The sequence below is a fragment of the Macaca thibetana genome, chromosome 5 (genome assembly GCF_024542745.1).
Source record: "Macaca thibetana thibetana isolate TM-01 chromosome 5, ASM2454274v1, whole genome shotgun sequence".
Lineage (NCBI taxonomy): Eukaryota > Metazoa > Chordata > Mammalia > Primates > Cercopithecidae > Macaca > Macaca thibetana.
The window spans coordinates 161,799,903-161,827,535 of NC_065582.1; the positions used below are offsets into that span (position 1 = coordinate 161,799,903).

The window sequence follows — 27,633 nt, forward strand, 5'->3', positions numbered from 1 at the left end:
TCTGTATTTTTAAGAGGAGAAAGTTGAAGCACATTAGACAGAAGGTCATAGACTGTGTTGGACGAGGACCGAACTTACTTTTACATTTCTAGTAGGTAAGTATTCAATTTTTCACCAGAATATTAGATTTTCACTGGAAGTTCATTTGCAATGGAATGAAGTCATCTAAGTTTACAATATTAGGGAGCAGGAGTTATGTAGAAACGTTGCTTCTAAACTTGCCAAGAGTATACAAATAAAATTTCCATTAAGTGATGTTAAAAGTAAAACTTTGCATTTCTTTTTTGTTATCTGAGTGCTTAAAATGGTCATACAGGTAGTAGATTGTGCAAGCATTAAAGAGAGGCACACGTATAATTAACTGTTTGGCAACTCGGATGGCTATAGTCCCTTAGGTTATGGTGGCCATCCTTGAACTTACAGAGGGTATTTAAAACCACTTAATAGTTATAGAACCCATTGTAGACATTTGTTGTCAAAAAGGAGCACAGATGAGACGCATGGGATGAATCCATTCTCTTTTTTTTTTGAGATGGAGTCTCGCTGTGTCGCCCAGGCTGGAGTGCAGTGGTGAGATCTCGGCTCAGTGCAAGCTTTGCCTCCTGGGTTCATGCCATTCCCTTGCCTCAGCCTCCCGAGTAGCTGGGACTACAGGCGCATGCCACCACGTCTGGCTAATTTTTTGTTTTTTTAGTAGAGATGGGGTTTCACCGTGTTAGCCAGGATGGTGTCGATCTCCTGACCTCATGATCCGCCCCCCTTGGCCTCCCAAAGTGCTGGGATAACAGGCGTGAGCCACTGCGCCCGGCCAAATCCATTCTTTCTTATCAAATTTTAAGGTGTAAAATTTTGTTTCATTAAAGTTCCCACCTGAGCTGATACTGAAACCATGCTTACCTCACAGAGTTGTTATGAAGATTAAATGATTTATGTGTGAAAGCACGTTGTAAGCTTAAAGTTCCACATATAAGCAGCACCATTAAAAATTTTGTTTTAATACTTAAAAACGTTTTCTTGGCATATTACAAAGAAAATAAAAATAAACATTTTCAATTGGTTTTTCTGTGCATTGTTTTAATGGTGTTTATTTTTATTCTAAGAGAGTTGACAAAAATTGTGTATTTTTATGGTGTACAATTTGATGTTTTGATGCATGTATATATCGTGAAATGGTTAAATCAGGCTAATATATTAACTAACTCAAATAGTTATAATTTTTCATTGTGGTATGTATTTGTTAATAGCAATTGTCTGTTTTCCTAGCAACTAATATGTAATATTGATTCTAGGGGGCTCGAGTTGGTAGAATAGATGCTTTTGTTCAGAGCTTGGACAAAAATTTTATGGTTCCAGTAGGTGGCGCTATAATTGCTGGCTTTAATGATTCCTTCATTCAGGAAATCAGCAAGATGTATCCAGGTAAATAAATAAGTTGCTTTTCAGAAAAAGTAACTAACAAAAATCCATTTGTACATAGGCTACTGTAATAAATCTTAATTTCTACAGCTACCCCCCCATCTTCTTAATGTAACTTATTCTTCTTATTTCAGGAAGAGCTTCAGCTTCACCTTCTTTAGATGTGCTTATTACTTTATTGTCACTTGGATCAAATGGCTATAAAAAGCTACTAAAAGAAAGAAAGGTAAGCTTTCCCTTTATATATCGAATAACATTCTCGACTAGAACCATGCTCCAAATCTTTGGTGTTTCTGCTTATTGGTTTCTTGCATTGGGAGGGAGACATCTAGTATGGTCCGACACTATTTATTCAGATCGATTTATTCAGATCTGTTATTCAGTTTCCTATTAGTTTTTGTCAGCCTGTCTATCCAGATATTACGAGGAATCTTGGTTAGGTGATTTTACTTTTATTTATTTACTTTTTAGAAACTCCTGCATTAGGGACTCCTATTCAGTAAAATTCAGTTCATTTATCACTTAAAGGTAGAAGCTCTTAAAAGACAAATGGACAATTCATCTTTTTAGTTTTTGGAAACGTGAAAATTGTTTAGGGGTGAGATGTCAGTCACAGGTCAGAAGTTAGCTCTATCTTTTTATACTAAAATAGTAAATTTATCTTTGTCTTTTTTTTTTTTTTTGAGAGGAGTCTTGGGCTGGAGTGCAATGGCACAATCTTGGCTCACTGCAATTTCCGCCTCCTGGGTTCAATCAATTCTCCTGCCTCAGTCTCCTGAGTAGCTGGGATTACAGGCGTGTAATTTTTTGTATTTTTGGTAGAGATTAAAATTGGCCAGGCTGGTCTCCAACTCCTGACCTCGTGATCCACCCGCATCAGCCTCCCAGAGTGCTGGGATTACAGGCATGAGGCACCGCTCCCGGCCTATTTCTTGTCACTATCGAATGCTGAACTCATTGGTTATATTGGTTGTGAAAAGAAGTTACATTTATGCTTGAAAACAGAACTTTATCTCCAACACAACTAGCTTAATTCAGGACACCTCCAAAAGACAGAGATCGTATAGCTAGGGCAGGCAGTGTTTTATTCATCTTCTATCTGGGGGAGAGTGAATCCTCCGGTGCAGTTTTTAAATCTGATAACTTTCTAGCACTTAATAACAATTGTAGTCCCTTATATTTATAATAGTACTTTATATATTCTAAAGCATTTTCATATTTATTATCTCATAGATCTTCTCACAGCCTTAGGATGAATACATAACAAGTTTAAAAATCTTGTGCTCTGTTTTACCCCGGTCCTCCTTCCCCTACTAATTCATTCCATGGGAAAGTAATTGTTTAATTGTGAGGACATTTCTTAAGATCTATGTGATATAGGAAAAGATGCTCAATGTTATTAGTAATTAGGGAAATGCAAATTTAAAACCACAATGAAATACCACTACACACCTTTTAGAATGGCTAATGTACCGAAATATGCAATAAGATAATGACTTTCAAATGCATTATGCTAAGTGAAAGAAGCCAGACTCAAAAGGCTACGTATTGTACAGTTTCATTTATATGCCATCCTGGAAAAGGTAAAAAATATAAGGAAAGAAGAAAGATTAATGGTTGCTAAAGGCTAGGGATTGGGGAGGGAACTTTTTAGGGTGATGAAACGTTTTATGTCATGATAGTGGTAGTGGTTTCCTGACTGTATACATTTGTCAAAATTCATAGAAGTGGGCACCAAAAAAAGAGACACTCCGAATTTTACTATATGTGAATGAATTATACTTCAGGAAGTCTGACAATGAATTTTTATACAATAAGAATAAAACTCTGGTTTTATGAACTCCAAATTGTAATCATTCATGGTCGTAGATTGTTGTAGCCAAGAGAAGACTGTGGCAAATCTTTCAAGGAACCAGATCCATATGTCAGATGACAACTCTCTATAGATGAGGAAAATCTGTCATCTGCTTATATGTGAGTTTAGTTGTTTCAGATGCCAGTGGTTCTTAGCTCTCCTATAACTAGTCATTTCGTCCTGGAAAAGTTTTAAAGATTTTATTTCCCCATTTCATTTGTGAAAGACACAATTGACATCTCAGGCCACTTTTAGTTTTAAAAGACTCTGGAATATTTCTTAAAAGAGTTACTTTCTGGACTTTGGACATAGTAATCATGAGAACTGGCCTGTAATTTAGTAATCCACTATAAGGCATATTGGTAATATAAATTGGACATTTTGGAAATTTGAGTTTCTCTTTTTAACACAATGGTCTCTTCAGTTTCATGTTACCTCATACCCGTTTTTACCCTCATCAAGCTGTCTTGGCTTTCCTCCCTGCATCTGAATAAGCCAATTTTAAATAAATAGCGGAGTCTAAAGTATGGAAATGCAAAGGTAAAGTTGAATGTGGGATAAGATTCATTGAGTAAATATTTAACTTACTGTGTATTTATTGACCACACGTAATGTGTCAGGCATATAGCTATAGATAGATACAGCAGTCAATACAGTAGATAAAGATACTTGCTCTTGGGGAGCACACATTGCCTATGGGGGAAACCAGCAATAAACAGGCAACATAATACAGAAATTACAAAGTTTGCTTGAAGGTGATAAATGCTATGGAAAAAAAGCAAGATTAAGGAGAATTTGGGATGATGAGGTGGTGGTGGGAACTGATTTTTAAATATAGTGGTTAGGGCAGGCCTCGTTGAGAAGGTGACTTTTTTTTTTTTTTTTTGAAGACAGAGTCTCACTCTCTTCACCAGGCTGGAGTACAGTGGCGTGATCTTGGCTCACTGCAACCTCTGCCTCCTGTGTTCAAAAGATCCTCCCACCTCAGACTCCTGAGTAGCTGGGATTACAGGCATGTGCCACCACGCCCGGCTAATTTTTATATTTTTAGTAGAGACAGGGTTTTGCCATGTTGGCCAGGCTGGTCTTGAACTCCTGACCTCACGTGATCCACCTGCCTTGGCCTCACAGAGTGCTGGGATTACAGACGTGAGCCTCCATGCCTAGCCCAATACCCTGACATTCAGTGAACTTGAAGTTTGAGGGGAATATACACATATGATGGTGAAGTGTGTTTCAGGCAGAAAGCCAGTATCAGGACTCTAGGCCAGATGTGGACCTTGTGTATCTGAGAAGCAGCAAGGAGGCCATTGTGGCTGCAGCAAAAAGAGCAAGGAGGAGAACTGTGGGAGTTGAGGTCAGGGTGGTAATGAGGGTGGGGCTGATCATGTGGGGCCTTTTAGGTCACAGTAAGGTCCGTGACTGAAATAGGAAACCATTGGAGGTTTGAATTGAGTAGAATGATCTGACACATGCTTTGAATGCTCACATTGATTGCTGTTTTGATAATAGATTGGGGGGCAAGGGCAGAAGCTGGATGGATACCTGTTAGGAGCCTTTTATAGTGGTTAAGAAGTGATATTGGCTGGGAGCTAGATGGTGGCAATGGAGGTAGTAAGAAGTGGTTAGAGTCTAGGTTTGTGTTGAAGATTGAGCGAATAGGAGTTCCTGATGGATGGTAGAGAAAAGTAAAGAGTAACTCTGAGATTTTTGACCTAAGCAGTTGGAAGGATGGAACAGCCATTAGCTATGATGGGGAAGCTATAGGTTTTGGGGGAAGACTAGGAGTTCAGTTTTGGACAAAATTGAATTTGAATTGATCTTAAGATAGAGTTGCAAAGTGGAGAGTAGGATATACAAGTCTAGGATTGAGAGAGAACTGGGCTGGAAATAAAAATCTGGGAGTTAATTGGCCAAGAGACTAGATGAGATTGCAAGAGAGTAAGTCTAAACAGAAAAGAGGTATAAGGACTGAGCTCTGGGCACTACAGCATTAAGAGGTCTGAGAAAAGCAACCAGCAAAGGAGACTTAGAAGGAACATTCAGTTACGAGGAAGACTAAGAATGGTATCCTAAGTCATCCCTTGGTATCACTCAGATACCAAAATCTGTAGATGCTGAAGTCCCATATATAAAATGACATAGTATTTTCATATAAATTATGCACATCCTCCTGTATTCCTTAAATCAACTCTAGATTGCTTGTAATATTGAATACAATGTAAATGTTATATAAGTAGTTTTTATACTGTATTGTTTGGGAAATAATGACGAGAAAAACTGCATATTCAGCACAGATGTAATTTTTTTTTTTTTCAAATATTTTCAAACTGTGTATTAAGGAGGAGGGAGCGATTAGCATAGCTAATGGCACTGATAGGTCAAGTAGGGTGAGCATTAAGATTTGACCATTGGTTAGAAAGGTTTCATGTAAAATTCGTTCTTAACATAGTCTTTCCATGCAAGGTTTGTGTTTATACAAATACCATATACGTCCTTATACATTTATATACATATGAAATAATTACACATAATACTGAGCACTATGTGGAAGGCACTCTTCTAAGTACCTTTTTATGTATACATTTAATCCTCAAAATATTCTTACGAGGTGTTGTTATTCTCATTTTCATAGGAAATGGAGATTTGTATGAGGTGAATTGTGGAATATGGACTGAAATCTAGGCAATTGGGTCTCCTGTTCTCTGTCTTAACTTATAAATTCTACTTGCCTTTTTAAATATAGATGATAATCTAGCCTGGTGGCTATGGAGCTGTTTATATGTCCGTAAAGCTCAAGATATGGGTCTACTGATATCTAAAGGAGACGAAAACAGTGAATAAATCTAGCTACTCTGGCCAAAAAACTCAGTTATATTTTAGAGAGGATAATATGTTGTTTGCTTGTGCAGAATCGCTGTCATTGGAGAACTGCTCCTCCCTGACTCCAGGTGGTCCTGTTGAGTCTGTCAAGCAGTGTCCCTTCTTCTTCTTTCATAGGTTGGGCAGATGATCTGGCTAGTCTGGTTCACAGGCATGTGGAGATAGTATCCTTCCAGTAGATTTGATTGATCTTTTAGAGACGGGACCTCTTGCTTTGCAGATAGTAAGCTGTAAGGATATAATCTTACAATTGTCAGCTGCCATATTTCTAGCCATGCCAAGAGAGACTTCTCAACACTAGGGACTATAAGAAGGAAAACAGAATTAAGTCATTTGAGACTCTCTCCAGCCATGCCTGCTTGTGGACTGGGCTCTGAGATGAAGCAGTAAATTCCCTTCTCTGTTATAAACTTTCTAATGCTGATACTTTTGATTCCTTTTATATCTTAAGCCCTTATATCATTAAGTCCTTCACAGTGTTTCCAACATTCATTTCTTTCCATTTCCACTGCTACCCCTCCCTAATTTAAGTCCTTAACACATCACACCTGATGGTTACAATAATTTACTCACATTTCAACTGTTCCCCCACCTTGGTCTACTCTGTCACATTGTAGAGCAATGCCAGGTTAATATTCTAAAGACACAACTTTCGGAGGCCGAGGCGGGCAGATCACAAGGTCAAGAGATCAAAACCATCCTGGCCAACATGGTGAAACCCCGTCTTTACTAAAAATACAAAAATTAGCTGGGTGTGGTGGCATACATCTGTAGTCCCAGCTTCTCAGGAGGCTGAGTCATGAGAATCACTTGAACCTGGGAGGCGGAGGTTGCATTGAGCCGAGGTTAGGTTGCATTGAGCCGAGATCGCGCCACTGCGCTCCAGCCTGACAACAGAGGGAGACTCTATCTCAAAAAAAAAAAAAAAAAAAAAAAAACACAACTTTCTTCAAGTTCTTTTGCTTTGGTTCTGGTTGCCTACAAGACAAAGTTCAAACTCCTTAGCCTACCATAATCTGATCCTTTATAATCTGATTCCTTTTTTAAAAACAGTATTGGCCCCTGCTCGTTCGTTTATTCATTCAAACAAATATTTATGTGTAGGCCCTAAAGCTAAATCCACAAACAAGATTGACTTAGTCTTTACCTCCATGGAAATTATAGTTTGGGGAGGAAATCTAGATATTAAATAGTTACAAATCTGATGAGAATTGTGAAAGGAAAGCAGAGTGTATGAGAGCATCTATTACCAAACCCAACTGGGACACCTACCCCAGCTCTGGAAGGATCAGGTAAAATCTCCCTGGAAAAAAGACAGTGCATTTATACATTGACATTCGTGGTGTGGTCCTATGGTAGTACTGATGGCTAATACAACTATAGAGCTATGAAAGGGTGTTTTAAACTGAGTCTAGAAAGCCAAGTACTGTGCAGTTATTTGAGAGTTTATGTTTTGAGTCACTTTATAAAATTAGCTTTCCTTTAGGATAGATTCAGATTCATTAGGTCAGAAGGAGGGCTTAGACAACTGTATTTTTAACAAAATTTTCCTAGTGAATTTTGGTGCAGATTCATGTTTGATACCCCTTGTTTTGGGGCACATAGGTCACTTGTATATATAACAGAAACTTGGAGAGGAAACATACAGTGTCATAGCATTTTAACACTTATACATAGGTGGATAATATTTCATGGCATTTGAGATGGAATGCATAAATATCCCAAATATCAAAACTTGGAAATATAGCATTAGTTATCTGTATTTATTTCTGATCTTTTATAGTCTTTTTTTCGTAGATTTTTTTTTTCTTTTTTCTTAGCTGCTTTTTGTTTTATATTGAGCACTCCTCAGATTTGGCTAAAATCATAAATTTATTTATTTATTTATTTATTTATTTATTTAATTTTTAAGTAGAGATAGGGTCTTGCTATGTTGCCTAGGCTGGTCACGAACTCCTGGACTCAAGCCATTCTCCTGCCTTGGCCTCCCAAAGTGTTGGGATTACAGGCCTAAGTTTATTTTTAAACTAAATAAATGGAATATATTATAACTCTAACAATAAGACCATTATACAGAGTTATAAGTCATTTTAAAAGCATATTATATAGATGGTAACTTTTAAGATTTAAAAAAAAATTTATTTTAGGTTCTGGGGTACATGTACAGGACGTGCAGGTTTGTTACATAGGTAAACGTGTGCCATGGTGGTTTGCTGCCCCTGTCAACCCATCACGTAAGTATTAAGCCCAGCATGCATTAGCTATTTTTTCTGATGCTCTCCCTCTCCCTGCATCCGTCTGACAGGCCCCAGTGTGTAGTGTTCCACTCCTTGTGTTCGTGTGTTCTCATTGTTCAGCTCCCACTTAGGGTGAGACCACGCAGAATTTGGTTTTCTGTTCCTGCTTTAGTTTTCTAAGGATAGTCTTCCAGCTGCATCCATGTCCCTGCAAAGGACATGATGTCATTTCTTTTTAAGGCTGCATAGTATTCCATGGTGTAGATATGCCACATTTTCTTTATCCAGTCTATCATTGATGAGCATTTGGATTGATTCCATGTCTTTGCTATTGTGAATAGTGCTGCATTGAACATATGTGTGCATATATCTTTATAATAGAATAATTTATATTCCTTTGGATATATATCCAGTAATGGGATTGCTGGATCGAATGGCGTTTCTGGTTCTAGATCTTTGAGGAATACCCACGCTGTTTTCCACAATGGTTGAACTAATTTACATTTCCACCAACAGTGTAAAAGTGTTCCTATTTCTCTGCAACCTTGCCAGCATCTGTTGTTTCTTGACTTTTTAATAATCACCATTCTGTCTGGCATGAGATGGTATCTTGTGGTTTTGATTTGCATTTCTCTGCAAATCAACTCACTCTGGTGAGTTTTTTTTCATATGTTTGTTGGTTGTATGGATGCCTTCTTTTGAGGAGTGTCTGTTCATGTCCTTTACCCACTTTTTAATGGGGTCATTCGATTTTTTTTCTTGTAAATTTGTTTAAGTTCATTGTAGACTCTGGATATCAGACCTTTGTCAGATGGAAAGTTGCAAAATTTTTTTCCCATTCTGTGGGTTGTTAGTTCACTCTGATAGTTTCTTTTGCTGTGCAGTAGCTGTTTAGTTTAATTAAATCACATTTGTCAATGTTTGCTTTTGTTGCAATTGCTTTTGACATTTTCGTCTTGAAATTTTTGCCTGTGCCAATGTCCTGTATGGTATTGCCTAGATTTTCTTCTACGGTTTTTATAATTTGGGGGTTTGCATATAAGTCTTTAATCCATCTTGAGTTAATTTTTGTGTAAGGTGAAAGGAAGGGTTTCAGTTTCAAGTTTCTGCATATGGCTAGCCAGTTTTCCCAGCACCATTTATTAAATAGGGAATCCTTTCCCCATTGCTTGTTTTTGTCAGGTTTGCCAAAGATCAGATGGTTTTAGATGCGTGGTCTTATTTCTGAGTTATCTATTCTGTTTCATTGGCCTATGTGTCTGTTTTTGTACCAGTACCATGCTGTTTTGGTTACTGTAGCCTTGTAGTATAGTTTGAAGTTGGGTAGCATGATATATCCAGCTTTGTTCTTTTTGCTTAGGATTGTCTTGGCTATTTGGACTCTTTTTTGGTTCCATATGAATTTTTAAATAGTTTTTTTCTAATTCTGTGAAGAATGCCAATGGTAGTTTGATGGAAATAACGTTGACTCTATAAATACTTTGGACAGTGTGGCCGTTTTCATGATAATGGTTCTTCCTATCCGTAGTATGGAATGTTTTTACATTTGTTTGTGTCCTCTCTAATTTCCTTGAGCAGTGGTTTGTAGTTTCCCTTGAAGAGTTCCTTCACTTCCCTAGTTAGCTGTATTCCTAGGTATTTTATTTTCTTTGCAGTAATTGTGAATGGGAGTTCATTCATGATTTGGCTCTCTCTTTGTTTGTTGTTGTATAGAAATGCTTGTGATTTTTGCACATTGATTTTGTATCCTGAGACTTTGCTAAAGTTGCTTATCAGCTTACGAAACTTTTGGGCCGAGACAATGGGGTTTTCTAGATATAGTATCATGTCATCTGCAAACGGAGACAGGTTGACTTCCTCTCTTCCTATTTAAATACTATTTATTTCTTTCCCTTGCCTGATTGCCCTGACCAGATATTCCAATGCTATGTTGAATAGGAGTGGTGAGAGAGGGCATCCTTGTCTTGAGCTGGTTTTCAAGGGGAATGCTTGCAGCTTTTGCCCGTTCAGTATGATATTGGCTGTGGGTTTGTCATAAATGGTTGTTATTATTTTGAGATATGTTCCTTCAATACCTAATTTATTGAGGGTTTTTAACATGAAGAGATGTTGAATTTTATCAAAGGTATTTTCTGCATCTATTGAGTTAATCATGTGGTTTTTGTCTTTAGTTCTGTTTATTTGATGAATTACATTTATTGATTTGCGTATGTTGAACCAGCCTTGCATCCTGGGGATGAAGCCTACTGAGTTGTGGTGGATAGCGTTTTGATATGCTGCTGGATGTGCTCCCGGTTTGCCAGGAATTTATTGAGGATTTTTGCATTGATGTTCATCAGGGATACTGGCATGAAGATTGTTTTTGTTTTTTTTTTTTTTAAATTTCTGCCAGGTTTTGATATCAGGATGATGCTGGCCTCATAAAATGAGTTAAGGAGTCCCTCCTTTTCAATTGTTTGGAATAGTTTCAGAAGAAATGGTACCAGCTCCTCTTTGTACCTCTGGTGGAATTCAGCCGTAAATCCTTCTGGCCCTGGGCTTTCTTTGGTTGGTAGGCTATTAATTACCACCTCAATTTCAGAACTTGTTGGACTATTCAGGGACTCAGCTTCTTCCTGGTCAGTCTTGGGAGGATATATATATGCAGGAATTTATCCATTTCTTCTTCATTTTCTAGTTTATTTTCATAGCGGTGTTTATAGTATTCTCTGATGGTTGGTTGTTTTTCTGTGGGTCAGTGGTGATACCCCATTTATCATTTTTTATTGTGTCTATTTGATTCTTCTTTCTTTTCTTATTAGTCTAGCTAACAATCTACCTATTTTTTATTAATTGTTTTTAAAAAACCAGCTCCTGGATTTGTTGATTTTTTTTTTTTTTTAATGGTTTTTCGTGTCTGTCTCCTTCAGTTCCACTGTGATCTTGGTTGTTTCTTGTCTTCTGCTAGCTTTGGGATTTGTTTCCTCTTGGTTCTCTACTTCTTTTAGTTGATGTTAGAATGTCAATTTGGGGTCTTTCTGGCTTTTTGATGTGAGCATTTAGTGCTATAAATTTCCCTCTTAACACTGCTTTAGCTGTATCCCAGAGATTCCAGTATGTTACCTCTTTTTCCTCACTAGTTTCAAAGAACTTATTTATTTCTGCCTTAATTTCATTATTTACCCAGGAGTCATTCAAGGCAGGTTGTTCAGTTTCAGTAGCATGGTTTTGAGTGAGTTTCTTAACGTTGAGTTATAATTTAGTTGTGCTGTGGTCTGAGAAACTGTTATGATTTCAGTTTTTTTGCATTTGCATAAGGTTGAAACTTTTAAGATTTCTATATGCTGTCATTATAATTCCAAATAAGCATGTTATTTAGTATTTCTTGCTTTTGTTCTTGAATTCGAAACCATAAATAAAAATAATAATATGCAATATTTACTACAATAAACTAATATAAGTCTTGAGTAATTTTGTAGTTAAACTTATTTAATTAGCAAATTAAACTAAGAGTTTGAGTGTATTCTTCTAAAAAATTACTATTATGTGTCTGAAATGAAACTTGGTCCTTAATTATGAGTACTTTGGTAGACTAATGCCCCCCTTGGAATTTGCCATCCATCCCTCTATTCTTAGCATCCCTTACTCGATATATAGTAGATGCTCATCATATGTTTGTTGAATGTATGAACACAGGGTATTTAAGAACACCTGGATCAAATGTTGTATAATCTCATATTTTATATAGAATAAGTATCTTTCTGGAAAATTAATTTTACACACACACACACACACACACACACATATTTTTAAAGATATGGGGTGTTCCTATGCTGCCCAGGCTGGACTTGAACTCCTGAGCTCAAGCAGTCCTCCCACCTCAGCCTCCCAAGTAGCTAAGACTATAGGTATGTACCTCTGTGTCCAGTTGCAAATAATATTTTGATACCGATTTCCATTGTGAATTATATGTTCTTTTTTTTTTTGAGATGGGGTTTCATTCTGTCACCCAGGCTGGAGTGTATTGGCTCACTGCAACCTTGTCCTCCCTGGGGTCAGATGATCTTCCCACCTCAGCCTCCTGAGTAACTGGTTTCCACAGGTGCACACCACCTTGCCCATCTAAATTTTTTTTTTTTTTTTTTTTTTTTTTTTTTACTTTTTGTAGAGACACAAGATTTTGCCGTGTTGCCCAGTTTGGTCTCGAACTCCTGAGCTCAAGCAATCCTCTTGCCTCAGCCTCCCAGAGTGCTGGGATACAGGCGTAAGCTACTGCACCCAGCCTTTTTTTTTTTTTTTTTAAAGGGAATAATCTACTGTATATTTCTATGTTCTTATAGAAACATTTCTCTAAATATTCAACTATATGGATATAGTCGAAAACTTGTGAAAAGGAATGGTGATTACCTGTTGTATATAACAGGCATTGTGCTTCCTGCTTAGCAGAAGCACTTTTCTAACCTTAAGATTTTGGAATTGTTGATTTTAGGGATTTTGTCATCTTTTTGAAATTTCTGTTATGTCTTCATTGTTCTGTCTTGTGACATTTAGGTTTTTGACTTTAAGATTTTTGACAACTTGTAGATGATTGATTCCAAAGGCCCATGCCTGTGTACATTTTGCTTAGCGTGAGTGAAAATCCACCTCCTTTGAGGATGACCTGCAGGAATTGTAGCTCAGCTAGTGAATGAATCCAGCAGGCAGCTCACTTTCATTGGGATTTTGTTCTTTATTATCACTGGGTAAACACTTTATGGGAGAAATTTTATGTTGGAGTAGTATTCATGAATTGGATGCCTTCATCTCAGATGTCAGGAGGTAATTCTCTTTGTAACATTCAGAACTTTGTTCTTTTCCTTTTATCTAGATATATAGAGTAGAGTAGAATAAACAGGAACAGGACAAGAACAGGATTATAGCTACAGTGTATTATCATGTGTCTGTAGGAGTCCTGCTAGCTAACTGTAGTTTTTTTTATCCTGAAAACTCTTTTAGACTAGGGGAAAAATAGGTGGGTGGGGAGCTAACGTTTTTATGAATGTCTCTGCTGTATGCGAGGAACTGTGCTAGATTCATTGTATTTATTATTTCCTGTAATACCCAGAGCAAGTGTGTGAGGTAGGAATTATCCCCATTTTGCAGATAAAATTGAGACCCAGGGGAGTTAAGTATTCGCCCAAGTACCACATATAAGTACCAGAATTGCCATTGAAAGCCAGGTCTGTGTGATGCTAAAGTCTCTCGCGCTTTCTGTCTTACTACTCTCTTCTCACTACTTCTAGTCACTCATCCATTGTTGAGGGAGTGATCACTTGCTCTGTGCTAGGCATTTGAGCCATAAAGATGGTGATCTTGTGACCCTCCCACTCTATCTAGTGGAGGTATGTAAAACCCCAAAGGCTCTGTAATGTACTAATTGGTTTTATTTAAAATTCTATGTATATAATTTATAAGAGAGAATATCTCTAGGAGTAATTTTCAAAGTATTAAGATGCCCATTTGAGAACTCTGTCACTGTAAGTTAAAGTTTGCTTTTTTAATAACTTCATTCAGTAGGCAGGTTTTTCTGTTGAAAAATGTGGATGTCTTCCATAAACCATAATTGCATATGTGTAGCATAAATATTGTTTTTTTTATTGGATTTGTTGCAGAAATAAGGGCCTCTTTTGTTTAAATGGACTTGCTTTTGAACTGTGAAAATTTAATCATGATAGTTTATTGGTTCAGCTCTGGAGAAGCTGAGGCAAAGCTATTTTGCTCCAGCCAGAGCTATTTATGTACCATCACTGAGAGTTCCTTTTTATATTATTGGTGTTATTGTGTACTAAAAAAAGGAATGTTAGTAGAAAACTTAGGATTTTTTTCATTCTATGTCCTTATTCACCACAATGATATTTTTAGAGGTTATTTCATCTAGCTTTATCTCTTCCGAAAAAGCTTTTTCTTTTTCACAGTAGTGGCAGACAAGAACTCAGCTTGAAGCCATTCCTTCTTAAGCTTTCTTTTTTGAAGGGTGAAAGGATCAGAGAGAGTGGAGCTCTGTGTGTGAATTGAGCCTCTTTGCCCTTATCCCCTTCCTGATCAACACATTTGCTTCATCGAGGGGAGAAATAACCATGAATTTAACCCCTTTTAAAAAAGGGGTTAAAACGTAAGGCTGTATCTTTTAGTTTGTCTATGCAGAAAGAAAGTCTATGGTCTTAGAAGTTTATCCTCACTTTTGTTTCGCTTCTGGAGAAGATCATTATTCCGTTTAGCTTTCCTTTTAGAAGAGTGCTTTGCTGAACAGGGAAGGCAGGTAATCGTTTATTGTTGCAAATATCTGCTAAATTGGATAAGTGGAAGAAGAATAACAGCACTATGGCTGCTCGCTGGCTAGAATTTGTGAGCTAAAAACTGGGGGACAAACTAAGTTTTAAAAGAACGTCATACACTTCAGTGTCCTTATAGCAGAGCTAAGTTTGGAAACACTACTAGATCTGCAGCCCTGTAAGTGGAGTGGTTCAATCTCTGCAGAAGCATCTGATTTCAGGCCTACATATGGGGCCTTAACAACTTGAATGCAAATGGGTGTAGCCTCTGAAGCAAGATTTGCCAAGTGTGCCTGGATCCTTTTAGCTGACCACAGTCAGGGACAGCAGCATGTCATATTTAGTACTGTTTTCCTCCAATATGGACATCTGTCTGCTTCAGTATTTACCTACTGTCAGTCATCCATCCATCCATTCATTCATGTTATCTTTGAAATAGTAGACTAGTGGGTATGTTTCTTTTGGTTTGTTACCTGCCTTGTGAAACATATTGTAATAATATGTGAGGTTCCATCTTTATTTTATCCTATAACTTGAAACAGTATGTTTTCAAAGACATGATTACATAAGACCGTTTCACTTAAAATTTAGTGAATTATGCACATCTTTGGATTCTGGGAGAGACAGGCTAAATGTCGAATTTCATGACTGCAAATCAATTTGCAAAAGGCCATATGAAAGATAATGCTTAATATCATTCAGCTTCTCTTCCATTAACATCTTGAACTATGGTGTAAAGTTTTGTATTTTTATTCTAGAAATATAGCTGACATTAGCATTCAGGTGTACAGTTCAGTTTATCTCTAGTGAAAAGTCTCTTAAAATTAAGTTAAATACAGTACAGAGAACACGGAAAATCAATAATATTTCATTTCTTTTAAGTAAGATCTTTCTATATACATTTGCTTGGGTTGCTTATAAATTTCTTTCTTTACAGAAGTATTTTATAATAAATGTCAGTTATAGATTTAACTGTAGCAAAAAATAGTACAGGTTCTGTAGTAGCTTTAATATATCAGGTAAAAAACTGCTTAGCTAAGTATTAGTGTAGAATAGTGGAATAGTCTCCTAAATGATATTTTTAAAATGTAGTAATATTAATAGGAGAGCATTTAGGAGCTTAACATGTAGAATATTATAGAATTTAGCATATTGTGCTTTAAGATATTTAAAACATTTGCTTATTGGTTTACTTATAACCCTTTACACAGAGTAAATATATTATAAATATTTGTTGATGGATGTGAACTTGCTTCAAATTTTTTTATATCTAATTACTCCCATACTAGTGATATAAGATTTAATTACTTTAGTGTTATCTTCATAGTCTAAAAATAGTATCCTAATACTACCTACGGTTCAAACGGAATTCTAGTGGCATTAGCAAGTGATTGATAGAACTGGTAAAAACTAATTTGTTAAAGTATTAGAAGTTGAACATTGGGCAAATTCACTTTTTAATAGCCATGTATGCATCAGTAAGTTTAAAAGCACCCCCTCTAGGGGTGTTGCTTAGGAAACATTTTCTCTTTTTTCAGAAATAGCTAACCTGAGTATAAATTAAGTACTCATCGGGTTCAGCTTATTCACAGATGTGACCACATTGGTATTTAATGTGGCTGCCAAAGTAGATAGAATAATATTTTAAATTGTTTTCACCACTGAAATATGTAAACTGGAAAAAATTTTGCTTCATGAATATATGCTTGAGGATAAATGAAGGATGGGTGTGGGTTATGTTGTTGTTAGGTGGTTTGTAGGGGGTAGGGCTCTGTAAAAGGCATTTCCTGCCTATGAGGTTTGTTTGTGCCTTTGGGAGTTTGATGAATTTCAGAGTAAATTGGAAAGACGGAGGCCATTTAAGACTTTGGTGAATAATATAAGTGAAGAAAAATCAGCATTTAATATCTAAATGAAAATATGTGACTGCTTTAAAAAAATAGCATTTAAATTAGTAACCTAATTACTTTATAGGAGACGAAAATGTATGGATGAAACCCAGGAATTCTCCTCTTTATTAACCCTGGTGTGTTACTAAAAAATTATGAATTGTTCTGATTGCTGGAAAAACTGTTGATTGGTTCCATTTGATTATCTTCTTGTTTCACCTTTTGTAGTATGGGAATATTGGGTTAAGAAGGAGGGTCGAGGGCCGGATATAATCCTAGCACTTTGGGAGGCTAAGGCAGGTGGATCACCTGAGGTCAGGAGTTCGAGACCAGCCTGACCAACATTGGGAAGCTGGCGCAATCTTGGCTCACTGCAACCTCCGCCTCCCGGGCTCAAGTGAATCTCATGCCTCAGCCTCCTGAGTAGCTGGGATTACAGGCTGACACCACCATGCCTGGCTAATTTTGTATTTTCAGTAGATAAGGGGTTTCACCATGTTGGCCAGGCTGGTCTTGAACTCCTAACCTCAAGTGATCCACCGGCCTCAGCCTCCCAAAAATGCTGGGATTACAGGCGTGAGCCACCACATTCAGCCCAGGATATTTTTATATGTCTAAGGAAAGATGCTTTTTTGTTTGTTTCTGGAAATAATGCCATTTGTCTCCTTAAATATTTCTCTATACTTTAAATAACAAAAGAGAAAGGCTTATCTCATGTAACAGTAACGTTTATTAATAGCTTCATTAAGTATGGCCACTGTAGATGTTAACTTTTTGAATATAAAAGGAATGAATTTATTTTAGTGATCTAAGATTTTTGTAATTCCAACATTCTGAGAATTAATATTACAAAGTATCCTAAAATTTAAAAATGATTATTCAAAAATTTTAGGTGAGAATATAAAATATATGTACTGGGTTGACAGAAGTGAAACTGTTTGTGGTCTTAAGTAGTCTCATTAATAATTCATAAACCTGATAGGAGTTTTCCTCTTAATCTTTACCTAACAAAAGATGGAGTTAATCATCTGTGTGCTTCAGACATGAAAAAATTCCTCTGGGACTCAGTGTGGGATCAGGGTATCTTGGCCTTTGAGGTTGGAGAAGTGTCATTTCTTGCTGTCTCTGCTTGGGCACTCTGTTAGCCCCTGGCTGTTTGGTATATTCTTAGAGTTTATATGTTTTGTCTGTGATTAGAGGAGCTCAGTGCAAATGGGTTTGTTTAGCTGCAGTTGTAGTTGGGCAGATACTGATTTCAACACTTTTTAAAGGTCTTGTGAGGAGAAGAAAGTAAAATTTTAGGTCAAGTAGTTGCCAACTTAATATTTACTTGTAACTGTTAAACTGCCACTTATATACATGTGACATTTGATACTTGTAAAATATATTTTTATTATATTTTCTACTATTGAATATATTTTATTTTTCAGAGTGGGACAATTTTTAGTTTTAGTTGCCTTTTTTTTGTTTTTGTTTTTGTTTTGTTACCCAGGCTGGTGTTGACCTCCTGGGCTCAAGCTTGGACTGTAGGAGTTGCTGTATTCTTTTAATTGAAGTAAGGGAATTGTTCACTTTAATGTTGTGTGATTTAAAGGAAATACATTTATAAACTACCTTTTCCTAAATAACTTGTGTACTAAAGTCTGGCACATTTTTCTTGGTGTTGGGGCAACGGTGGTGAAGAAGACAAAGTCCTTGTGGTCAAGGAGTTTTTCCCCTGTAATATATAGTAATAGGCAATACTGATTTAAGCAAATACATGAGATAATTTCAGATTGTGGCACGTATAGTGAAGGAACCAAAATAGGTAATATGTTGGAAGGAGATTGGGATTGGGAAGAAGATTGGCAGAGTTGGAAAGCTGCTTTAATAGGGAAGTTAACAAAGGCGGGTGTCTTTAGCATTTGACAAGAGGGACCACTTGGGGAATGATCTAGGAAATTCAGGGAAAGCAAGCACAAAGATTTGAACACTAGAATGATTGGAAAGGAGGCTAATGTGACTGGTGTGTAGTGACTAGGGGAAATGATAGTCACTAGGTTGAGTATATTGGCTGGGTCACATTATGTGGGGCCTTAGAAATGAAGAGTGTGGTTTTCTAATAGTTACTGGAGGAAGTCGTCAGGGGAGAGGCATGAACTGGTATGCTTTTGAAAGACCTCTCTAGTCTCTGAGTGTAGAACCGATTATAGAACGGTGGAGAACAGGCAGACAAATCATTTAGGATCTATTGCTGTGTCCAGGGAGGAGATTGATAGCTATGAGTTCCAGAGTGGTAGATCTGGAAGTTCTGAGAAGAAGATGGATTTGTGATAGATACATACTAGTGAAGGGAGAAAGCGTGCTGGTTCTTTGCCTTTACTAAAATCCTGTGGCTTCTGATAGTTGTGGCAGCTTTGAATTTCACTGTGTTGTGGCAAAGGAGAGAATTGGTGTTAAGGCACGTGGGTGGGTTCATTTACAATGTAGACTTCATACCAATCAGATTTTTGTCTTATTAAATCTGGCAGTAGATATTTGATTTGTTTTAAATGTGACATTTTATTGTTGCAGGAAATGTTTTCATATTTGTCCAACCAAATAAAGAAGTTGTCAGAAGCCTACAATGAAAGACTGTTGCATACACCTCACAATCCCATATCTTTAGGTAATTTCTTTTTTCCTAAAGAAAAACAAATACTTATGATCCATCTCTAGGAGGAAGCTGGTACTTCTAGAAAGAGAGAAAACTCTTTCTAGTTATAATGATATTTCTAAATTCATCACAGTATTTTAATTTGTAAATTGAAAAAGTTTAGTTAGGCTTTTGAAATATTTTAATATATTTCTAAGATAAAGCCTATACACTGAGAGAATCAGAGTCAATATTAAGTATTATAATGAAAATGCAGAAAGTAATACTTAAAGTCCTGTTTCTAACCAGAACTCTATTTATAAATAATTAAAGCTTTCTCCAGGTCGGGTGTGGTGGCCCGTGCCTGTAATCTTAGCACTTTGGGAGGCTGAGGCGGGAGATCACTTAAGCTCAGGAGCTCAGAACCAGCCTGGGCGACATAGTGAGACCTTGTCTCTATTATTTAAACCAAACAAATAAACAAAACTTTCTCCAGTTAACAGAACCCCAACATACCAGAAATTAAATCTTATGTTGTTTTTAATGTCATTATTGCTTGTTTTCTTTAGCCTATGGATGTTAAAGAAATTTGTATTTATGGTATTTTCATTTGTGTATATAAGGACTATGTTTTTGTCATGTAATATAGGGGTTACTAAAAACAATAATGTGAATATTGACTTTTATGAACTTAATTATCTTTTAAGCTTCATAATTACCCCCTTTTAAATTGTGAATATATGTAATATAATGTTTCATATTTCACAGATATCTGAAGAAAGGAAAGTGAATCATTTGTAGCCGAAGCCTTTTTTAGGAATGGGCTTCTGTGGAATACCATTTGAACACCAATATATAATAAAAACCACCCCAATTAGTCCTTTGCTGATTTATGATCTATGTAGATGTTATAGAAGGTGATATTGTGTAGCTTGAATTCCGAATCTTCCATGTCCTAGCCTCTGACCTCCTTTTCCCTCACATGCAAAATTGTTTAATGATTGGTTGAGATTGTTTGTGAAGCATGTAGTATGGTGAGTCCTTAGTAAATGGTAGCTACGAGTGGTGCTATGTATGCAATCCAGTTTACCCACACAGCCTTAGAACGATCAGTTCCATTTCTATATGCAGAATTTGATCTTACTTAGTTTTGTATATGTACTGAAATATATCCCACATTTTTAAAAAACTTTACAAGTTTTTAAAACTTGGTTGAATTTGAATAAACAGCCATACTGATCGTGTTATTGTTCCATCTCTTTAGTTGGAAAAATTTACTCTCCTGAAGGATGATATGGAAATTCTGTTTCGTATTCTGAGATGTTAATTTACATTAAAATATTTTTGTCTGATATATAAAGAAATCCCTATGATTTATTAAGTACGTTACAGTGAAATTGTGCCACTTGACAATGAATCAAAAGTAATGTCTTCATCATTATTATTGTTATTATTTGAATTATTTTTATGCCAGTAAACCAGCGCTTATTAGGGTACTTTTTTCTTTTTCAGCTATGACACTTAAAACACTAGATGAACACCATGACGAAGCTGTCACTCAGCTCGGCTCGATGCTTTTTACCAGACAGGTTTCTGGAGCCAGGTAAGTATGTTTAAAATAGATGTGGGTTTATTTGGCTTTTCAAAGTTAACTCCAATAAAATACCTTTCCTCAACAATAGTCCCCCAAGTATATGCTGAACTATACCTGCGAATTTATCATGGAGTAAAGAATGATGAGTTAGAGAATCTGTAAGGCTACTGTATGCCCACCTGTTGACTGCTTATGCCTGAAATAGTCACAAAAAGACATGAATCTTGTTTGTTTTCATAGATGTACAGAAACAAAGTTTTATTACCTCTCTATATAGATATTTTGTCTTTATTTCCTTTGTTGATGATCTTCGGCATGTCACATTATGGTATTAGAAATAAACCATCTTCATCACTAAACTGAAGTGAAAGTGTTGTTAAGGAAAAGCCTTCTTCCTAAACTAAAAAAAAAAAAGAGTGTGCAATCCTTGCCTATGTAAGAGAAAATTGTACTTTTTCCTCTTCTGTATACATGGCCTGAAAAATGAATCTCGTTTTTCATTTTAGATTTGATGAGGTCAGAGAAAAATGACTTGAAAATATCTTGCTGTAAATACTTTACATGCTTCTATTAAAGAATTTTTCTGTAGCTACCAGAGGATAGAGATTTTATATCACAGTACAACTTTTTAAAAGTAAAATCTTAGATTAATTTACTTTTTACCTTGATGAACTCTTACCTATATACAATATAGTTTTGACACTTCTAAAATGGATTTCTTGACATTGCTTTTAGTATTGCCACTATTTGTCTTTATGTTTAAGTTGAGCCTCATTGACTTCTTTAAAACATAGCTAAATGATTAGAGTATTAGAAATCTGCTTATATCTAACATGCCAGCGAAATCAAGCTTTAAAAATGCAGGTGCCTTTGCTGAATATTACTGTTTGCTGACCACCACCCCACTATAAACAGTTACATAACTTCTTCTGTATCTTGGCTTTAAAACTATCCATTGCATAGCACTGATCAGATAGTTAGACTTTTAGTTTGTTGATTATTTGAGGTAACACGACAATTACAGTGGTTTGACTTGCAAATTTCAATATTTCAGTGAAGGGTGTATATATGAAGTCATATTCCAGATTTGACACAAAACCAAATCATTTTCTTTTTACTTCTTTAAAGAAGATGTAGAGGTGTTTAAGATTCCTAGAGCTTCAGGTAAAGAGAAAAATATACTGGCAAAAGTAAAATAGAAAGAGATTCCTAGAGCTTATAGGTCTTTAATAGGAGATAAGTAAACGATAATCAGATAAGTAAACGGTAGGCAGGACTTTCCTATGTAAAAAAGCAGTGTGTTATAGAATTTCATTTTAAAGTTGATACAGTCTGTTTTCGTAGGCCATGATTTATTCCTGTTTTAAACTTCTTAATAAGTGGATGTAAGACTTTGTAACACATATCTTTTGTTTATGGGTGACATTGTGTTACCATTACCAGACATATTAAATTGGTAAATCTTTCTTCTTTCAGGGTTGTGCCTCTTGGGTCTGTGCAAACTGTGAGTGGCTATACTTTCAGAGGCTTTATGTCACATACAAATAATTACCCTTGTGCTTACCTAAATGCTGCATCAGCCATCGGAATGAAGATGCAGGATGTGGACCTGTTCATAAAGAGACTTGACAAGTGTTTAAAGGCAGTAAGAAAAGAACAAAGTAAAGAGAGTGATGACAATTATGACAAAACTGAAGATGTGGATATTGAAGAAATGGCTTTAAAACCAGATAATGTCCTTCTTGACACATACCAGGATGCTTCTTCATGACATGCGAAGGGTTTCTTCTTGATCTTTGCAAATACACGTGCAAAGGTGTATTTGAAAGAAATGATAAAGGCTGTAGTACAAGCAAGCAGTTTAAAGATAAGACTTGAGATTTTTGAATTGAGAATTTCATGGAGAATATTCAGTCAAGGAGTAGACTGTGGTCTGAACTAACCATTGATGATTGTTAAGTTTCCCATTCTTAGACTGCATCAATCCTTGTGATCCTTAACAGGTTACAATATACAGCTAGCATTTTTCTAATTGTTAAAATATCTGTTAATTAAGCATCATGACTCAGATAATTTTTACTAGTGTAACGACAGTAAAATTACCTTCAATTCTCTTTGAAATGTAGAGTGCTTCCTCCTAACCATTCTTTACCTTTTCTGATCACACAGAATTGAGAAAGATTCCTTATGCCACTAGTTACTAGTTGTTTGTTGAGATGTGTAAGTCACAGTGTGCCTGTAAAATGGACATTCCCCAGGGAAGCAGAGTCAAGGTATAAACTTCCATTTTGACCCAAAAGCAATGGCTCTCAACTGGGGTTGATTCGCTTATCTGAACAGCATCTGCAGCCATTTTTGGTTGTCACAACTGGTGGGATGCTGTTAATATCTAGAGGATAGAGGCCAGGGTGCTGCTCAACATTCTACAATGCACCGGACAACTCTCCACAACAAAGAATTATCCAGCCCAAAATGTCATTAGTGCTGAGGCTGAGAAATACACCTCTAAAGTAGATAAACTCCTTGAGTAAAGAGAAGGTTACCATAGCAACTTTCAGTAGTACTTCAAAGAAGATAGCTTTATAAATGTCATCAAACTATACTATATGGAGAATCTTAAGTGATAACCAGGGTCACAGGTTCCAAGCATGTCATTATAAATTGTTTTATATGGCACTGGTGCATTTTTCCTTTTGGGTAAGGGAAAACATTATTCCACTTACTGGTTTTGCTTTAAGCAGCCTGCATATATTGGTTAGTTTGTTCAGATGTTGTGCACAGACATCATCAAAATTAGCTAACATGAGTATTTTTGAACATATGTTTGCTAGGAAGGTAAAAATCACATAGTATAATAAACAGGTGTGTTCCCCCCTCCTTGCCCATGTGCTCATTTTTCTGAGTCTGAAATTCCAGACATACTGGCTTTAACAATAATTTTGTTGTTAATTTAAGAAATAGACTGATATGTCATAGCCTGAAGATTTACTGAAGCTTCTAAACATGCCACCATGCCAAAGCTATGTTTCTCAAAACCAGCTCTGTGGCTTCTGTTTCTAGAAGATGCTCATGGGGAGAAAGTGTTTACAAGTAATTCTGGGAGCCGCCTTTGCAAACCTGCCTGTTGGCGTATAGAAGGCTCTAAGAATTCCTTCACTAAATAACCAGTTTCAATATATCCTTATCCAACGAGAAACTCATTTTTTTAAAGTGAAATATTTGTTAACAGCCCATTGAACATACTTTTAAAAACACTATGGTAGAGAATGCTGTGTTGCCTTCTGGGCTGCATTTTTCTTATTGATTTGGCATTGTAACCTATGTATGAGAAAGAGATTTTCTGGTATTTTGGTGACATTGTACATTGTTCCGGACTGTAAACATGAGCTCAGACAGACACCACTTCCTTTAATGTGTAAGGTAGACTCCTGTGGTCACTGGCTTGACCACCTTGGAAGTCAGTGACTATTTTGAGATGAAGTATTTAACTATGAATATCATAAAGGTTATTTTAAAATGTATTTATTTTATCTTTGGGGTTCAAACATTAAAAAAAATTTACATAGCTATAGTAACTCATTTCAAGGGAATAAATGCTGGATTAAAAAGTGTAAATTTTTAATGAGAATTTAGGACTAAATTGCAGGACCCGTAAAACTGAAGAGTTGCAACCTCTAGATTCAAAAAAAGGGATGAAATGTTGTCGCAAATGTAAATTCTGGCAGCACGGCTTGCTGTACATGTAAGCCAAAATTGTTTTATAGAACAAGTGATCTATATTATTGTGATCATCACTTAGCTTAAGAAAGGCCGGAGCTGGGAGAGTAGCAAATGTTTTCTCATCTGCAGTGTATCAGCAGTTCTTGGGCTTCAGCTGCTGAATAGATAATAATTCTAATTGAAGATAAATTACATGAACTCACATGTGAATGATAGATATGTTACAACATTTCATTCCTGATGCAGAAAATCAGCTGTGGTTTTTATTATTAACCCTTTCTTTCTCAGTGGTTTTGGAATTCTAGCTCTATTCCTCCTGGCTTAAAATTTGACTCTGAGGGCATAAATTCACAAGTTTTTGAAGAGTTCTGTCTATTCAGGCTTTCCTTTGTCCCCATCCTAGTGTCATTTTCACTCACTCCTATTTCCACACATAAGTATTAAAAAGGGTGTGTTTATTATAATTTGCTAGTACTGATTGGTAAGCCTCATAATTGGCCTTTGTTATCTTTGTTCTGTGACGAGGGCAGTGGATGATACATTACCAGTCATTGCTGAAGATAACCTCTTCTATCTTTGCGACCCAACAATCCTTATTAAAACCATCAGGTAAAATATTGGAGTTAGGTTTGTAAAGTCATTGGGCTGTGGCAGCCTGCTTAGAAAAGAAAATTGTGTAACAGAATATTCTTTTGGTCACTACACAATGTGTTACTTATACATGGCAGGGAAAGGAATTTTAAATCAAACTCGCAGTTTGGTTCTTAGGTCCTCTGTTGATGAATTCTCGCTCTATCAGGGAATGATATGTGATGCCAGCCTTAGGAACCTGGTGTTCAACTGTAAATCTTTCTATTTAGCTTTTTGTATTAGTTGAATAAAGTTACAGATATGAATTATTGAATACAGTTCTGTTCAGCCAATAGGCACTTGATATACAGAATGGTAAATTTAAATATGAATTAAATTTTTCTATTATTATGATCACCACTTCACTGTGGTTCTGTGTCTTTAACCACCTCATAATAAGAACTGTTATTGAGGACTGGGCTACAGAATGTGCTTGTATTTTTAGACTACGTCTATGGCTTCCATAGATTTTAGTAAAATTTAAACAAAGATAATTTGTGTTTACTGCTGATGTTACTTTAATGTTGAATTAGTAGTTCATCCTGAGAGTTATATTTCACAGAGGAAAATAACCAATAGCTGAAAACAACAACAGGAAAACTCTTGTGAGTCTGAGTCATACTCGGAGAAAGTTTTTGGAATACATACACATTTGGTGCATGTAAGAGTTGGGTTTCCTTTTCCCACTTTCTGAGATGTACTAACTTCTGCCAAACCCTTAAATGATTTTGTTACGTTTTACATTTTTGAGGCCAACCTTATTTTGTAACTGAAAAAAAGTCCAGTTTTGCATACACAGAAATTTGGTCATTTTAGAAGCCTCATAACCTGAATAGTTTGATAATAATTGAATATGCTATTAACAGCTTTTAAAAATAAGGTTCTATTAGTCAGTTTTTTCCTTGTCTGTCATATTATGTTGGTTAATGTCTCTTATGGCCAATCTTGGGAGACAGACCTAACACTCACTGCATCCTTTTGTGCCTTACTTTTTACTTTCCTTTTGCCTTTTTGGTATGTGCACATGTAAGATGGTAAGTTTAAGGCTAATGAATATATGTTTGTAATTTCCTACTTACTACTCTGCAGTTAAAGCTAAGGCCTTAGGCAAAATCTAGAAATGTTTATATTGTTTTGTTTTTTATCAAGTGGTGTCAACTTGAGAAATACAAAGAAAAGCTATGCTTAACTGTATAATTGTGGGGGATTTTAGCCATGAGAATATGAAGCTGATGTCAGCCTGCTAACCTGTTTTACCAAAAGGAAAAGATGTTTCCAAAAATGTTTTCGGTGTAGACTGTTTAAAGATAAAAATAAATTATATAATTTGTTACATGAAATAAATTTTTAATAAGTCACTGACAGTACATTATTTTACCTAATCATTATGATAGATAAAATCTGAAAGTACAAATAACTGACACTAAATTACTTGCCCGTTTTTGATTCAGTCATCAGTATCAGCTTGTCTAGAAATCAGCAAGAAAAGTCATACCTTAATGAGAAGCATGAGTCATGGCTGGGGGTTAAATTAAAAAAAAAAAAAAAAAGAGACGATATTCCTGCAACCATTTTGCAAAGGATCTATTGACTGTAGAAAGTACTTAGAAGCATTTAATCTTTTCTAAAAGAAATACTGTCCTTTATTTGAAAGTAGATTAATATCACTTTCTCCTTTAGATTTCACATCTAAATTGTGCTATTTGAATTTTGCAGATAGTGGCCTTTGATTTGGAATTTGATCTCTGCACTAGCACTTATTAACCATGTGAGGTCACATATTCAGCCCCTTTGAGTCTCAGTCTCATCAAATATAAAATAGATACAACCTTATAGGAGTGAAGATTAAATGAGATAATATATGGCAACGTGATTAACTCAGTATCTATGCATAAAGTACTTACTGTTAATAACTGCTATTATGCTCCATAAAAAGCTATACTGTCCTAAGTTGTACTATATTTAAATTTAAATGTATTCATTATTGTGTAGTTTATTCAGTAGAACTTTTTTCGAAGGGAATCATCAATGAATTTTGTCCATTTGCCAGTGGAAATTAAGTTAAAAGTATTCAGTTGATTTTAGATGACCGTTATTTTTTATTTTCAGGGTTTTTCTATTTTGGCTTTTATAGATTTCCTTTTGTTTTGCATTTTTGAGAAGTTTTTTAAACCCGTATTTAAAGTGCATTGACTAATTACCTGAAATTTCAGATCACAACCCAGGAAAGATATACCGAAGAAGTTCACATCACAATCCTTCCATAATGATTATATTATCTGACCAAAATGTATGGTATAATAGGCAGATCTACAGGCACGGCAAATGTTCAGTATATATAGCCCTATTCTTACGTGACTTTATAGTAGAATGGCTGATCATGGCTCCCAAATGGATATCTTTAGCAGACTTCTTTCCTGAACCCCGCACTTGTATGCAACTGCCTAGTCAACATCTTTTGCGTGTCTGATGGACATCTCAACCTCCACATGCCACAGGTTATTC

At 36.0% G+C, this 27,633-nt stretch overlaps 1 protein-coding gene across 3 annotated transcripts in view; it reads left to right on the forward strand.

The window, feature by feature from the left end:
• Positions 1 to 26,492, forward strand: part of SEPSECS (Sep (O-phosphoserine) tRNA:Sec (selenocysteine) tRNA synthase) — a 40,282-nt gene extending 13,790 nt beyond the window's left edge. For all 3 annotated transcript variants that reach the window (XM_050790690.1, XM_050790692.1, XM_050790691.1), the window contains exons 7-11: positions 1,290 to 1,419; positions 1,551 to 1,642; positions 19,124 to 19,217; positions 20,697 to 20,787; positions 22,255 to 26,492. In XM_050790690.1, the coding sequence (XP_050646647.1) occupies positions 1,290 to 1,419; positions 1,551 to 1,642; positions 19,124 to 19,217; positions 20,697 to 20,787; positions 22,255 to 22,549 (702 nt within the window). In that variant the 3' untranslated portion in view covers positions 22,550 to 26,492. The remainder of the gene's footprint in view (positions 1 to 1,289; positions 1,420 to 1,550; positions 1,643 to 19,123; positions 19,218 to 20,696; positions 20,788 to 22,254) is intronic.
• Positions 26,493 to 27,633: the final 1,141 nt, after the last annotated feature.